The 14727-nt window shown below is 38.8% G+C and overlaps 2 protein-coding genes across 3 annotated transcripts; both read right to left on the bottom strand.

Annotated features, from left to right (window-relative positions):
- Positions 1-1641: 1641 nt before the first annotated feature.
- Positions 1642-4494, bottom strand: LOC145491158 (uncharacterized). Its single transcript, XM_081470321.1, has one exon. The coding sequence runs from the start codon at positions 4320-4322 to the stop codon at positions 1716-1718; it is 2607 nt and encodes an 868-aa protein (XP_081326447.1). The 5' UTR covers positions 4323-4494; the 3' UTR covers positions 1642-1715.
- Positions 4495-5920: 1426 nt separating this feature from the next.
- On the bottom strand, positions 5921-14093 carry LOC145491258 (long-chain fatty acid transport protein 4-like). 2 transcript variants are annotated; one of them, XM_081470430.1, is made up of 7 exons: positions 13859-14093; positions 12976-13367; positions 12095-12253; positions 11434-11503; positions 10870-11068; positions 9330-9702; positions 5921-8953 (listed from the first exon to the last, which is right to left on the bottom strand). In XM_081470430.1, the coding sequence occupies exons 1-7, from the start codon at positions 14020-14022 to the stop codon at positions 8388-8390; spliced, it is 1923 nt and encodes a 640-aa protein (XP_081326556.1). In that variant the 5' UTR covers positions 14023-14093; the 3' UTR covers positions 5921-8387. The 2 variants fall into 2 exon arrangements, with proteins under 2 accessions (XP_081326556.1, XP_081326548.1); XM_081470422.1 differs by having other exon boundaries at positions 12976-13940.
- Between the last annotated feature and the right edge of the window lie 634 nt (positions 14094-14727).

Raw genomic sequence — 14727 nt, 5'->3', positions numbered from 1 at the left:
ATACTTACACCCATTTCAGTGGGCTTAAAAATATCCACACTTCCCACAATAAAACTAGTGTTTGGTTGCAGGTTCCCATTTCTCTTAAGATCCAGTTATAGTTTCATATCTCATAGGTGCAAATGCAAAAAATGAATGAAAAGGACACTCCCAAACAATTGCCCTATGCTTGCTTATATGCATAAACAAGACCATTGCATGTGGAAGGGACTATGGAACATCTTTCCAAGAAGTCCAGAGATGTTTTTAGCAGCCTCAGGAATGCTCTTGCACTGTGAGCTCACTTGTGTGAGCTTGCAAGGAAAAAAAACCTTTTGGACCAGCTAGAGTTGACTAACAGGTGTAATTGGTTCACTTCATGAGATTGTTACTGCTTGAACTGTATATCATTACACTCAGGACCCTAGTAAGGAGAGGGGCCAGGGGGCCACCAGCCCCCCCCCCCCAACCAGTTTTGTTATACCCCAAAAGTAAAAACAGACATGTATAAAATAATGAAAATAAAATCTCATCTCCTAGTCGTATTACAACTTCCTGCTGAATAACCAGTGTCTGGGGATACTGACTTGCAGCAGTACGAGCTAGAACCCCAGCTGCCCCTGCTTCCAGAAATGGTGCAGGTAATGGGGTATGAAACCTCCAGATTCGACATCGCTGATCTGCTGGACTTTCTTCAGTCACTCGGAAATGCTCGTTAACTCTTACTGAGTTAGATTTGTACCCTTGCTAAGCTTATGCTTGTCATGCTGGCTACCAATGCCATGAGCGAGCGTTCCTTCTCTGCCCATGGGAGAAGCCAGGCTCAACCACCTCATGCTTCTGCATGGCCAGAAGGAATTGGCAGATGGTATGACATGGTGAAGGTCGCCAATATGTTTGTGGGGAACAAGCAGGTCAACCAGCAGCACAAGCACTTGTTCAGAAAGTTTTCATAAAACAACATGCTGATGAAGTCTGCACTTGCCTCTAAGCCAACTCAGACAGTTTAATTATGAACTAATACCCGACTCCGAGTCTCTGACAGGTAAAACACTTGCTTGAGAGACAGTCAGTTTTGTTATTTTGTAATTGACGTTGCTAGTGTTATACTTTTTTCAATCTGCAGGAAGAAATTTGCGATAACATTACAAATGGCTCTTAGAGAATGCTGGAAATAGCATTTCTGAACCTCTAGAATTCAAAATTTTCTGGGGGGGGCATGCCCTCAGACACCCCCTGGCAGCTTGTGCCTTCCGCACTCAATTCCGTGCCCCTCCTGTTTTTTCCTCTTGCTATGGCACTGCACAGTTCAACTACTCTAAACCAAGGCCATCAGACAAAGTCTTCCACAAATTTAACGAGTTAAAATCCTGGAGGTTCTTTTCCAACAAATTATCCAAAATGACGAAAAATCTGTTGCCTTTGTAACATACCACTTGATTACAAAATAATTTGTTGGAAAACTATTGTTAACCGACAAGATTTTAACTCGTTATATTTGTGGAAAAATTTTGTCAATTGGCCTTGGTTGGAGTAGTTGCACAGTAATAATGATTTGCCCTCCTTTGATCAGGGAGGAATGAACACCAGACTCATTTAATATAGGCAATTGGAAAAATGGCCTATCAAGTCACAGCTGTAAGTATACCAAGACAATAAACCTGTGAAATAAAATGATTTACTTACAACCTCTCAAAAAACATTCATGCAGAACAAACAAACAGAAACTTAACTAATCAACTGTCACTGTCATCATCTGAAAGAACGATAACATCTAATGTCCTTTCAACAACAACTTTCTGTTTACTACTGGGTGAATTTCTTCCACTCTTGTTCAGAGATAATGCCAGTCTTCTTGATTCACTCTTTTCCACAGTAGATTGATAATTGGTTGTAGCTTGCACTGGAGGACTGTCTGAAACAGCAGCAGATGATAGATCATTTTCACTTACTGGTAGGGTTATTCTTCTCTTGCAACTAGATTTCTGCTTTGTGGGCTCGGTCCGGTTAAGAGAGGCTTCTTGTTCCTTTTCTATTATTTCCAGTCTTGCTTCACGGAGTATTTTGAGGGGAGATTCATATTCAAGTGATCTGTTTTCTGCTTTCCTTTTCCTGGTACTGAGACGAAAAAGTGCCTTCTGATCTTTTAAAGACACAGGAGTTAAAGGGATGGAAATAGATGACGATAAGTTTTTATCAACATAATTCATTGATGAAATGCAACTTGGCAAGGTCTTTCGTCTTCCATTTTCTTTTGGAGTCTTTTCAGCTACAACTTGACTGTCAATAACATTAGAAGAATCACTCAAAACTCCAGGCTTAACATCAGAATTTTTAATGCTTATAACATGATCACTTGGAATGGATTGTGATTGTAGAGATGGAGTACAAAGTTTGGAAGATTGACTTGCTAAATCATCTTTACCAAGGGTTGAAACATTTGAATCTGTCCAAGCTTCACTGCCCCACTGACTGCTGGACACTACATCACTGGGTGAGATATCCTCCACAGGTGTGATTTCATGATCTTCTAATGCACTTGCTACCTCATCAATCCCACTGCTTTTAGCTTCCTTTGCAGTTTCAATTTCAGTGTGCTGAAGAGTACAATCTAGTTCCACAACAGCTGTGTGTTCCACAGAACTATCATCACATTCAGACAAAATACAATTTGGTAGTTCAGCAACACTTAGACTTGTCTCTTTTGAAGGCAGAGTAGTATTGTTTTTTGTATCACATGTAGTATCATTGTCCATGTTTTCCTTTCTTTCAATCACTTGTCGTGGAGTCTTAATGGCAAAATCCTCCAAATCATTTTCACTAGTATCTGAGAATTTCAGAGTTAAGCGTTTCTTCTTTGATTTTCCCTCAAAATGTTTTTGTGTTGTCAATCCATCATCATACAGTTCCTTGCTTCTAATGGGATCGTTATCATCATTAATCTCTTCTTCTAAGCCAAAGTCATTACATTCGTGTTCACTGGAATCTGATGACTGTGACACAGAAATGTGAGAAAATTTCCTTTTCATTGCACTTTTCACATGCCCATTTTGTGGCTTTGAATTCTCTGAATCACTGTCACTTGAGCTGCTGCTGTCATCATAAGCTGCCATGCGTCCATAGTGAGCAAATTTGTTGAAGATGTCATCTAAATTTCTTTTGCTTATCCTCTTATTCTCTTCTAATTTTTTGCGAAGGGCAAGATCAGCTATGGCAGGGTCGTTGCTGGGTTGATAGTCATCTGTGAGAGAACATCCAAAATTGTTCTCAAAATCTCTCTTTCGTCTTTTCTGTAACTTGTTACCGACACACATAAAGACTTCATCACTTATCTCATTTAGGGCTTGAACTGGCAGCTTCAAGCCATGTTGCTTGTTTGCTTCGAACACCACATTTCTGATGTCAAATATATCTGGAAAGCGACTCTTTTTTTCCTTCAAGAACTTGTTGATTGCTCGGTCAATTTCTGGTACTCTTGTGGTGGGGCACTTGACTTCTCTCTCAGTGACTCTCCCTGTGACTGGGGGATGTCCCTGCAATTTACAAATCTTATTGTAGATTCGATTAAACCGTTCCTTCATCCGGCATTCTTGAATGTAAGTGCTCTCACTCATGTCCATTTCTTCCAAGCTCAGCTCCGCTCGACTCAAAATCTTTATCTGATCGCCCAGGTAATCCAGCTTTAGTTTTAATTTTTCCACAAGCTGTTTTCGCTTTCGAGGAGTGAGGAGTTTTTTCTCTGGACTTGACTTGGTTGTAGCTGTTGCTGCGTAGAGTTTTCTTTTCTTTTTAATCTCACCGTTAACTCCCAAACTTGTGGTAGGTTTCGCTGTGCTTGTACTCGGTCGAGGATTAGTGAACTCGGCTGGCATTCCTTTGATAACAGTTTTCGAATCGCATTCGTCGCAGTTGTCGATCGTCACATGGATAATGGTTTTGTTTACATCTGGCTCCGCGCGAGACGAGGGAATCATGACATTTTCATTTCCCGCGGAATAGTCGCGATCAACCTCTTCTTTCACTCCCTTCAATTTCGCTTTTGAATCATGCGTCCTTGAATCAAGAAGCTTACAAATTTCTCCAGTGTAAATATATCCATTCGCCTTGTTCATTTGTGTCGTCCGCCATTTTAACGCGCTCCTGAATTTCGCGGATGACACGAACTCTGGACGAGCTTCCGCGAACTTCAGTTTCAGCAAGAGCACCACGCCATTTTGTTCGACGTATCGTTCAACTTGAGAAACAAATGCGTTAAAAAGATCTTGCACGTCTTCTTCGTCATCCTCGTCGCTGGAAATAATTACGATCGGTTCACTTCGTCTACAGTTCGATCCCTCAGCCATTCCAGATCCAGTATACGCGGTGTCATGGCCGCCTGCTCCGGTCAGTGGGGAAATCAAATGAAGGTAGTGCTTTCCTTATATGAACATTATGACCAAATTAGGTAAAAGAGTAGACAATTGACTTCCATATATGGTAAAAATTGGAAATTTGAGATTTCTGATTGGGTTGGAGATAATTTATGCTCATAAATTATTGATACCGATCGGAAGAGGATAATAATGCAATTTTTTTGGAAATATGATAATCATTCATTAATCTTTACCCCTATTGAACTTGAACTAGTTTATGTGGAGAGTGCTATATTAAAAGCAAAGTGATGTATATATTTTTGCGAATGTACGTTGTATTTTCTTCCAAAGAGAAAATTATGGGTTGTTTTAGTTCTAACAATATCAGTCAATCTTTTCCTTATCTTTTATTGCAGAAAAATGCAAATAGACCATATTTGTATTCTCGGTCTTGGACTGGAACTAGCTTGCGACTGAGGCTAATGCAGGGAGTATTCTCAAATGCAAATGACATTTTTCTCTTTTTAATGATATTCCCTGCATGAGCTTCCACTGCAACCTAGTTCCAGTTCGATTCCGAGAATATGAATAAATAAATAAATAAATAAAGCAAAAATGCTATTATCAAAACAGACACTACAAGTTGCTAAGCAGCAAGGCAGATCCTCATGATGCCATACTGGAGTGATGTTATAGTCCTTTTCATGGTTAACTTTTCTCATTAGCATAGCAATATAATCTAGCGTGTATGAGAGGCAATTTTGGGCTATTTTGTAGTTTCAGTCCGAAATTGCCTCGCATCCATGTAATGCAAATAAGAAAAGTTAACAGTAAAAAGGGCTATTTTCAGAGCACTTGAGTGCTTGTAATATTTTCCCATTGCATTATAAGAATTGGAAACACAACATAATCCTTTTGAAGTGCTCTCGTTCAGACCCCAAAATCCTAGTCTATGAGTAGTACCTCTTTCTTCATGCAGTTCTTTGGGCAATAAATGAGAAAAAATGTGATATGTATTTGGAAAAATGGCTAGCTCCAATTTTTGTGCTGCCAGTTTTTCATCTTCATTTTGTTTGCTCCTTGCTCATAAAGGGTGGTAAAGGGGGGGGGGGGTATAGATCATGTTTCACGGAAAATAAAGCAGCCCTTTCACAATTCACGAAAAATACAACATTGGCATTTCACGCTTCACGGAAAATAAAAGAGAACGTTTTGGAAAATCACGGTTCACGGTGACTATGGAAATCATGATTCACGAGGAAAAAAATGGCTATTTCACATTTCACAGGAAATAAAAAGGGCCGATCACGGGTCACGAAAATACCCTTTACCACCCTCCTCATAGAGCTAGGGGAAGAGGGACTGAACGATATTATTGTAGAATACCCAAAATGAAGTGCATAAGGAAAGGGATTTCCTCTGCATGTAATGTAATCATGTAATTGATAGTGTATGGTATTCATAATTTTCTGCTTCACACTTAATTGCTACAGCAGAGAAATAGCTGCAGTAAAATTAGTTTATACATATAGAAGAAAAAAGAAATATTTCAAGGACTGCCCTTAAACTTCTTATTACTGAAACACTGCTTTTGTTAACATATGAAATATTTTATTCATACTTCTTTTCACCTGTCCCTATCTCCAATCTCTCTTTAAACTTGTGAAAAAAACCCTTCCAAAATTTACATGCAATACCACCATAATATATTTACATCAATAGGACATGTAAAATCAAATGTAAAAGTTTCACTTCAGCTGTTTGCCTAGCTTTCTTCTTCTACCTCACATTCACATTCTTCACTGTTACTATGTGTTTACTGAAACCAGGGTCACCTAGACAATGAAAACCAATCAGATGGCAGAACTGAAACAATAGATTCCAATATTTTCAAATCCAGCCAATCAAATTTCTGGTACAAAACGATGAAATATCAACTTGTTTGTTGCGATGCTCGTAACCATGGTGTCTGTTAATTAATACCAGCTCAAACCGTTGGAACTTTCGTATTAGAAAATATTGTTACTCTACTTTAGATTTTTACATTTGACATGAGCGTGATAAACTCATTAGATTGACCGTTTTCCACTGTGAACATACAGCCACACAAAATATCTTTTCAGTTGTTGCTTAAAATCGTAGAATGATAGATTTTGACACTTTTTTACAAAATAAATTTCATCCCCGTTGTCTGTGTGTGTTTCTGTTTTTACACAGCTTTCGTTTGTCATTAATGCAGCCGACCATGAAATCCACCTTGTACTTTCTTGAAAAAACTATCACCTTCACTGATTCAGCAGCTGTACATTTCGGAGTTTGAACTCCGTTTCTGGGTTATCAGTGCATTGAAATAACATCTTCATCGAAATAAAATGAGTTTTTTCCTTGTTGTACTATCAAAACCTCAGTGTGTAAAATCACTCAGGCAAAAATGAGAGATGGTGCCATAAGAGCCTTCCCTACTCAGAGACCATTTGATCATGAAGGGTTTCTTTTAAACAGCCATGACATTTGAACCCTACACCACACACTCTGGCAATATATATTTACAAGTGACACTCTTACAAGCTTTTCTATTCATGTATTTTCTAAACCAACCAACTACCCCATAGAAAGTGCAGCATTTAATTCAATTCAAGAATGCGAAAGTACTTAAACGGTTCGAGCTTGACAATTTTGATAAGCGAAACCGTAGTCGCGTAAGCATCACAACGAACAAGTTGAGATTTCATTGTTTTGACCAGACATTTGATTGGCTGGATTCGAAAATGTTGGAATCTAATGTTTTAGTTCTGCCATCTGATTGAGTTTCATTGTCTGGGTCAGGCCCCAGTTTCAGTAAACCCACTGTAACAGAGAGGCAAAGAAATTCAAGAAAAATCACTTCTCAAACTGGTATTCAGCCCAAGTTCAAAGCCAGAGAGATTCAGGTGTCGCTAAGATCACATTGACATTGACTTAAAGCCTGTAACTTGGCTTGTTAGCTTGTATAACAATCTGACTATGTGAAAGCAAGCACTATTTTTCCAAAGGAAGGGAGAAAGCTGGCGTAGCTAATGGTGTGAGTGGAGAAATGAAACTACCCCAGAATCTGGATGATGCTAAATTCTGCAAAACCTTTTGTGCAAGCAAATGACTGATTGCTTTTGATCTGGTTTACAAGTTCCTGATATATGGAACTGTATTTTGATGATGCATTTCTTCTGTAGAATTTATAAAAATGAAACCTTTGTCAACTTACTTTCACAAAATTCAACGCTCTTTTTTTCCATTTTGTCTTCTTGAAATTGCGAAAGTAAACCCTTGCAAAATATCAATTGCCTAGCAAACATTGCAAAATTAAGTACGAATAAAAGAATAAGAAGGAAAAAATGTTTTGCATTTTGTCAAATATAAATTGGTAAAGGCTGCTTAAAAATTGTTTGAAATTTACACTAAAACCTAAAATTCTATTGCCAGCATTACTATTTCTCTTTGATAGTAACTGTAAGTGGACTGTGATTGACAAATTTTAACCTCTCATGGAACCCAATAAATCTTCGCGTTTTGTATATATTGCATTGCATTGTAACACAGTACAGAGCTAGCCACTTCCTGCCCACTCCAATTTAAATGTTGACCTTTCTCCATAGAGATATAATGAACAATGTTTTTCTGGGTCTGTACTGTAAAATATGGAACCTAATTAGGGCTGTCAATAAGGGCCATTAAACCCATAACATCTGCTACGGCTGAGCATGTTTGATAGACCTTTGATGCTACAGTTGAACTTGCCTACAGTTGATACAATTCACTCAAAAGGTAACAAGTTTGTTACAGGTGTGAAGATCACGGCTACAGGTGACTCAAAACTTAATGTCAACCCTGCTAATTTCTTCCTTTTGATTTATTACCCACACCCTTCATGCTTGAGCTAAAAACTGACGGAAAAAACTTGGCTTATATCTAAAAGTAAAGCAAAAGGTATTTGAGATTAAATAATTATTCTTCAATACAGTTCATATTATTCCATTTCACTACTCAAAGCACACAGCAATGTGAAGTGTAAATCCAACCCTACATTCTGATTTCCCCACAGATGATTTTAGCATACTTGTCTTCATCTAGATCAAGATACTGCCTAACTTTAGCATCGTAATAAAGCAGTTTATCTTTCACTGCTCCTAAATCAAAACCTTCTTGTCTCAATTTGGTTTTCTGAAGCTTAAACGTTCCTGTAACACTAACACTGTCTACTATTCTAAGGAACATGGGATGTGCATAACTTGGCAACAGCTTTTTCAAATCCTGGACTAGCAGAGTCAAATCAATACCCTTGTCGTCTGGATCAACAATAGCTGCCATGCCAGCCCTTCCTTCAGTGCCTGGAACTTTGACACCATATACAACCACATCTCGCAGGCCGAGAATCTTGCTCATAGTTGCCTCCACTTCAGCTGTTGACACATTCTCTCCATGCCATCGGAATGTGTCTCCAATGCGATCATGAAAATAAACATAACCATATTCATCTTTGATGAGGAGGTCACCTGTTAAGAAGTATGAATCCCCTTTCTTGAAAATGTCATGGCCAATTTTCTTTGATGTTTCCTCTTTGTTTACATATCCATCAAAGTTATTATCTACGGAAGAGAGAGCACAATATTCAGAACAAAAGTCATATCCTCATACAGAAAAGCACTTTATACCATTCTTTCCTGAGAGAAGGGGTACGTGGCCTTATAATGGTTCAGTGTTCCACATTTGAGTGCTGGCTGGGGTCACTCTGTTGTGTTCTTGAGAAAAACACTTAACTCCCATTTTGCATCTCTCTGCCTAGGAGTATGTGTAAAGGGATGGAGGCACTTGCAATGAATTAGACAGTACATGTATCTCATCCAGGGGGAGTAACAGGGGAAAAGTTATCGGTTAAACACAAAATAGTTTTGATATGCTTGTATGTCCAGTTATCATGTTCTATTGATTTTATAATGTCACAAGCATGAGATGCTTTGTTACCTTTTGCAATCCTTCCAACCACAAGGCCAGGCTCGCCTGCTTTTGCTGGGATTGCCAGTCCATTTTCATCTCGAAGTAACTCACCAGTCACAGGGTGGACTCTGATAAAATAGTAGGGAAGCAGCTTTGGTATGATAATTGACACAAAACCACAAGCACCTGGGGTGTTGTCTATGTTGAAAAATGCTACATTTCCTTCAGTTGAGCCATAAAATTCTCCAATGTTGTTGATGTCAAAGCGTGATTGGAAGTCATTCCATATTTGTGGTCTTAATCCATTTCCCATTGCAATACGGACTGAATGTTGTTTCTCAGCAGGGCAATGAGGCTGAGACAACAGATAACGACAGAGCTCTCCAATGTACTGAACTACCTGTGAGAGAAGAACTGCTGTCATATTTCAAGTATCTAGAGGTTTTTATCCAATATTAATAGTAACATATAGGCCACAAATAGAGAATCATGCCAGTGATTCGCACATTACTGTAGAATTCCAAAAGTAATGGCCCCCCCAAAATAAAGGCTCCCTGAAAGTAATGTTAATTTTTTTCCCTTTCTAATGAACCCCGAAAGTAATGGTGCCCCTAAAAGTAACGGCCGATCCATAGAAGTCACTAAAACAGAAACTCTTTGTTCTCAAGCACAATCTGGATGGAGCAGTCTGACTGCAGGGCCAAACAACTTGAAGAGTTACTAGTGATTTTATTCCAAACTTAACTGAATTTTTCTTGACACTATGATTTCTGAGCTGTATTTGTCTGAAAGCAGAGTAAAATGATACACTGTAGTGTAATCAGTTGTACCGCAATATAATGTGACATAATAGTTTCGCCCTACAGTAATAACATTTGGGGCCACTTTCATTAGAACAGTCTGCTTTGTTTATGTGGGTAGTTAAGAACACACATAAATGGAACTTTTAATTTCATGTATTTATATGCATCCCCTTTGCCTGAAATAATGGTCACTGTACAAACGATTTTTAACCATCGAAAAGTAATGGCTACGCGGAAGTAACGGCTACCCAGAAGTAACGGCTACCTGAACGTAGCAGCCCCTTTTGCCAGCAAAATCTGGATGTAACAGGGGCTGTTACTTAATTCGGAATTCTACGGTATTGTATAAGCAAAACTTGGACCAGGCCATTTAGCAACCATCGCAATCTCAAATTAATCAAGGCATTCCTCTGTAAATTTTCAAAGGTAAATTTTTGTTTTGTTAACAGCAAGCATCACCAGCAGCTGGAGCCTCTGCTTGATATTCAAAAGCCCTGATGAAAATGACAGTGGTCACTTCACACACTTTTTATCCATTTCAACCTGGTTTGATGACAGTTGAAAAAGTTGATCAACCAATAATGTTCTTTTTCCCAAAAGAACACAAGAAAACAAAAAACGCAACCCAACCAACCTAAAAAGGATTGATTCCAAAAGAACACAACCTTACAAAAAGTATTGTGTGGATACAAGTCTAGATTTCTTTCTCAGGATTATAAATTTAATACTCTTACCTATTTACAGCATTTAATATACACACATACCGTTGCCTTATGCTCAGCACATTCTTCCCAAAATTTGCTGGCAGAGAACTTTCGTCTCAAGATTAAAGTGTTTCCTCTGAGAAAACAAGTCCCGACTCCAATGCCTCCACCAGCAGTATGATACAAAGGTAAAGTACAGTATATGATGTCTTCAGGGGTGATGGCGTACAATATAGGTACTGTTCCAAATCTGAAGAACCTTTAGAAATAATATTAAACAAAAATCTCCTTAAATGCATGCCGTACAGTGCAATATACATGTAAAAGAGTACATATTTCTTTAGAGAGGAAGCCACATCAAGCCTTGTTAGTTTTCATGCAGCTTCTCTGTCTAAGATGAGTTGCTTTTGCAGTAAGGAGGAAAATTATTTCAGGAATTTTATATTGAAATCTTTATTGTCAGGTAATTGTCAATTTAAAGGAGGTTACCAATTCTAAAGGGGAAAAGGCCTCATTCACCATTAATTACATGTACCATAGTCAAGGCCCTCAGAAAATGTGCATTATGTTTTAAGTTATTTCTTGAAAAAGGACGACTGTGCAAAGTATTCAAGCTCTCCCAACCTGTAATGAGTAATAATAGCTCCCTTAGGATATCCAGTTGTTCCTGACGTGTAGATATACATCAACACATCTATAAGAAAGTATTAAATATCATTTTGAGCTTATGGTGGTCATCTCCAAAGTAGGAGTAACATTTCTATATCTTCTGGAATCTGGATGTCAAATGTTACTTACCTACATGTTAGCACTGATGTAAAAAAGTTTTAGGCTAACATTTCATTAGTAGTTATAAATAGACAACTATCAATCTAGAGATGGCTATAAAAATTTAAATATAACTTGAAAAGAGAAAGTAAAAAAAAAATGTTAAATGTTACTTTAAAAAAAGAAATTAAAAACAGAATTCTGGTAGCTGTCAATAGTCAAACGGTATTAGTTAAGGAAGTGCACCATGTTTACTTTTAGAATTTATAGGCCTTATTCTTAGCTGGAATGGGTGAGGAAACAAATAAAATAGCAGTGCTTTTGAAAAAAGCTTGAAGTGGGTGCCTATCATGGTGCAGTACCCACAGGAGAGTAATAGGACATGCCCATTTTAAAAACAACTTCCTTGAAAACTGGTAACGTTACAGCTGGTGATTCACAAAAAATTACCCAACACAACTATGGCAGGTATGGACCTTATACTTAAAACACTGGAAATATACATTCAAACACTTACCATTGGAGGACTGGGTGTCGTTGGCAGGAGGAGGCTTTAAAGAACTTCTCTGCAACTCTTTTACCAAGCTCAAAGCTGAAGATTCCAAACATGGAGAAGTTCCAAAGTGATATAGCTGTAAATCCTCTGGTATCTTAGAGTGAATGTCCCTCACAGCATCTGCATGTATATAGGCGTACGAAGGAATGATGATCGAATTGCCACAGAAAGTTCCAACATTGATAATGTACTATAATAATTCTTGGGGCCAATTAGAACTTACGCCTGGCAGGTCTGTCTCAAGTCTAGTCACTAATCAGTTAAGATAAGTAATGGTAATTGGACTGAGTGGAGTATAATTCAGGGAAGAATCAGGTGAGTAATTTTGAAATTGGATGTGCATGCAGGGCAAGGCTGATTGGAAATTACTCACCTGATTACTCCCTGAATTGTATTCTACTCGGTCAAATTACTAATTAATAGCATCAGTAACAAATTTTGAGTTAAGAACTTCTTTTGGGCGAAAAAAATCAGTAGAGTTTTCATAAGTTGTAAAAACTATAGGTAACAAGATGGAAGCTATTAAAGCTCAATCATGTTATTGACATGTGAACCACATTGGTATCCAACTACAGATATCAAATTTAAAAAAAGTTAACACTGGATATGGTCATACCTGTAATTGGACACCCACATGATCGCATACTGATTTCTTGACAAATGGGTGCAAAGATAATACTCCAGTTGAACTGGGACCTTTGATCTGGATTTTAGTACATTAACCACAAAGCCAGCTAATTAAGCTTATTTAAAACTTTCCAAGGTGTTTTCAACAAGAGATATAAATTTCTTTTTTTTCCTTGGCCGTTGCAACAAGGTGGTATATGAGAAATTGTAATTACCTGACAGGTCAGTACCAAAGATTATTGCCTTAACGTCTACTGCAGATATGCAGTGCCACAGGGAATCAAGCCGCAAGTTTGTGTTGATAAGTGCACTTATCACCCCCACTTTGGACAACCCAAGCCATATGCAAATAAATTCTGGACAGGATTCTAGAAAGAGGGCTATTACATCTCCTTTCTTGTAGCCTTGTGACTTGAAGTAATTTGCAATCCTGTTGGAGTAATCTTCTACATCTTGAAATGTCCATGTCTTTTGTTCAAATATGAAGGCTGTCTTCCGTGGGTGTTTGGACAAAGTTTTTCGAAAAATATCAGCCACTGTAACCTTGTCTACACTCTTCGGAAGCTTTCTTACCTCACTTTCAATGGCCCCAACTAGGTAAATTGCCCTGCAAGAAAGATTATTCAAATACGCAAGCTTATAAAGAAGATACCTGCACGCGAGGTGTACGCACACTGAAATGAATGACCGAGAAGATACTGGAGACAAGTTCGCGGGAACATCAGTCATATCCAACATCAATCGTCGAGCTTGCCGGCGATTATCACCCCCCAAAAAATCATTTGAAAAACAGAACATTTGAAATACTACTGGTCTCAGAATGCGGTACAGTGGATGCCCTGCGAATGCAAATTTTAATCCCTCCAAGGAATTTGGCATTAATTACTTGAGAGCTTCAGACATACAAACCACACCAGCTACCCTTTACCCCGGACCTCTGATCTACCCTGCCCTAGACTGGGTTTGTCGAAAGGCGGTTTGTCCTCTTCTTTTGGAGCTGCAGGGTCAAACGATTGGTCCGTTTTCTACTCCGATCAACATAACCTAGGAGAACTTGAACGGTATTCTCCAGTGTTTTATACTTCACACCGTTCTTACCTCAAATCACGTAGAACTGTTCGAAAGAACACCCTAGGAAATGATCTCCCTCCGGAAGCTAAATACGTGCCAAATAATAAAACTGGACCTAAGGCCCATGGAAGTCGTCTGTAGTATACTAGAAATGAAATGCCAGCCACGATTACTGCCCAAGTGTACGCCATATTTTTACGTGCTGGGAGCGTTGAGTGATATGTCTGAAATGGATCACTAGTCTCTTAGAATAGTGTATTGTTTCTGATTTCCTCACTCCAATGAACAAGAGCCTGGGAACGAGATGCAGGGCTTTGCTAATGAATGGGAGAAAGATAAGACGCCACGACCTAGCCATCGTCAAAAGATATACCCTCGTGGCAAGCGTTTCGCGAGAGGTACATTTTGTTTGGCTCCGTCTTGCGCCTAAGTCTATCAAACTCGCAAAAGTTTGAGAGAATTCGAAAAAAAAAAACGGCCTAAACACTAGCCGGCAGGTTGTTCGCCGGCTAAAGGAACTGGTAAGGGAAAAAGAAAAGCACGCTCTCTGTGTTCCCATGTTAGTTCAAGTTCTTCAAAACTTCCACTCAAGTTTGTACAACTTGATACGAAACGGGAGAAAATGTTTCTATTTGGGTTGGTGCATATATTAGGCTCTATTTCCGCCGCTCTCTCGACTCCGGTCTACATTCCTCCCCGAGAAGAGCAGTTGCGGGAGGAAAGCCGACTCGTTTCCCGAACAGCGGCTGGTAATCCAGCCCACGTTAGAATATAAGGAACAAGAACACCACTCGTTTACTACGCCTATGAAAATGAGACTGATAATCTTTCCTTGAGCGATCTAAGGCTCTGGTTTCTACAGTTCCAGACACATTGCGCGCGCACTTTTCTTCCCA

This window comes from Orbicella franksi, chromosome 1 (genome assembly GCF_964199315.1).
Source record: "Orbicella franksi chromosome 1, jaOrbFran1.1, whole genome shotgun sequence".
Lineage (NCBI taxonomy): Eukaryota > Metazoa > Cnidaria > Anthozoa > Scleractinia > Merulinidae > Orbicella > Orbicella franksi.
The sequence above is the reverse complement of the archived record's forward strand: the minus strand, read 5'-3'. Positions and strand labels throughout refer to the sequence as shown.

What these genes read in the sequence shown, in the direction of transcription:
- LOC145491158 (XM_081470321.1), bottom strand. Translation starts at nt 4,322, where the DNA reads ATGGCTGAGGGATCGAACTGTAGACGAAGTGAACCGATCGTAATTATT.
- LOC145491258 (XM_081470422.1), bottom strand. Translation starts at nt 13,639, where the DNA reads ATGCCAAATTCCTTGGAGGGATTAAAATTTGCATTCGCAGGGCATCCA. An exon ending in CGACACCCAGTCCTCCAATG is followed by an intron (nt 11,504 to 12,094) that starts GTAAGTGTTTGA and finishes ACTTTCTTATAG; the next exon opens with ATGTGTTGATGTATATCTAC. An exon ending in GGTTGGAAGGATTGCAAAAG is followed by an intron (nt 8,954 to 9,329) that starts GTAACAAAGCAT and finishes TCTCTTCCGTAG; the next exon opens with ATAATAACTTTGATGGATAT.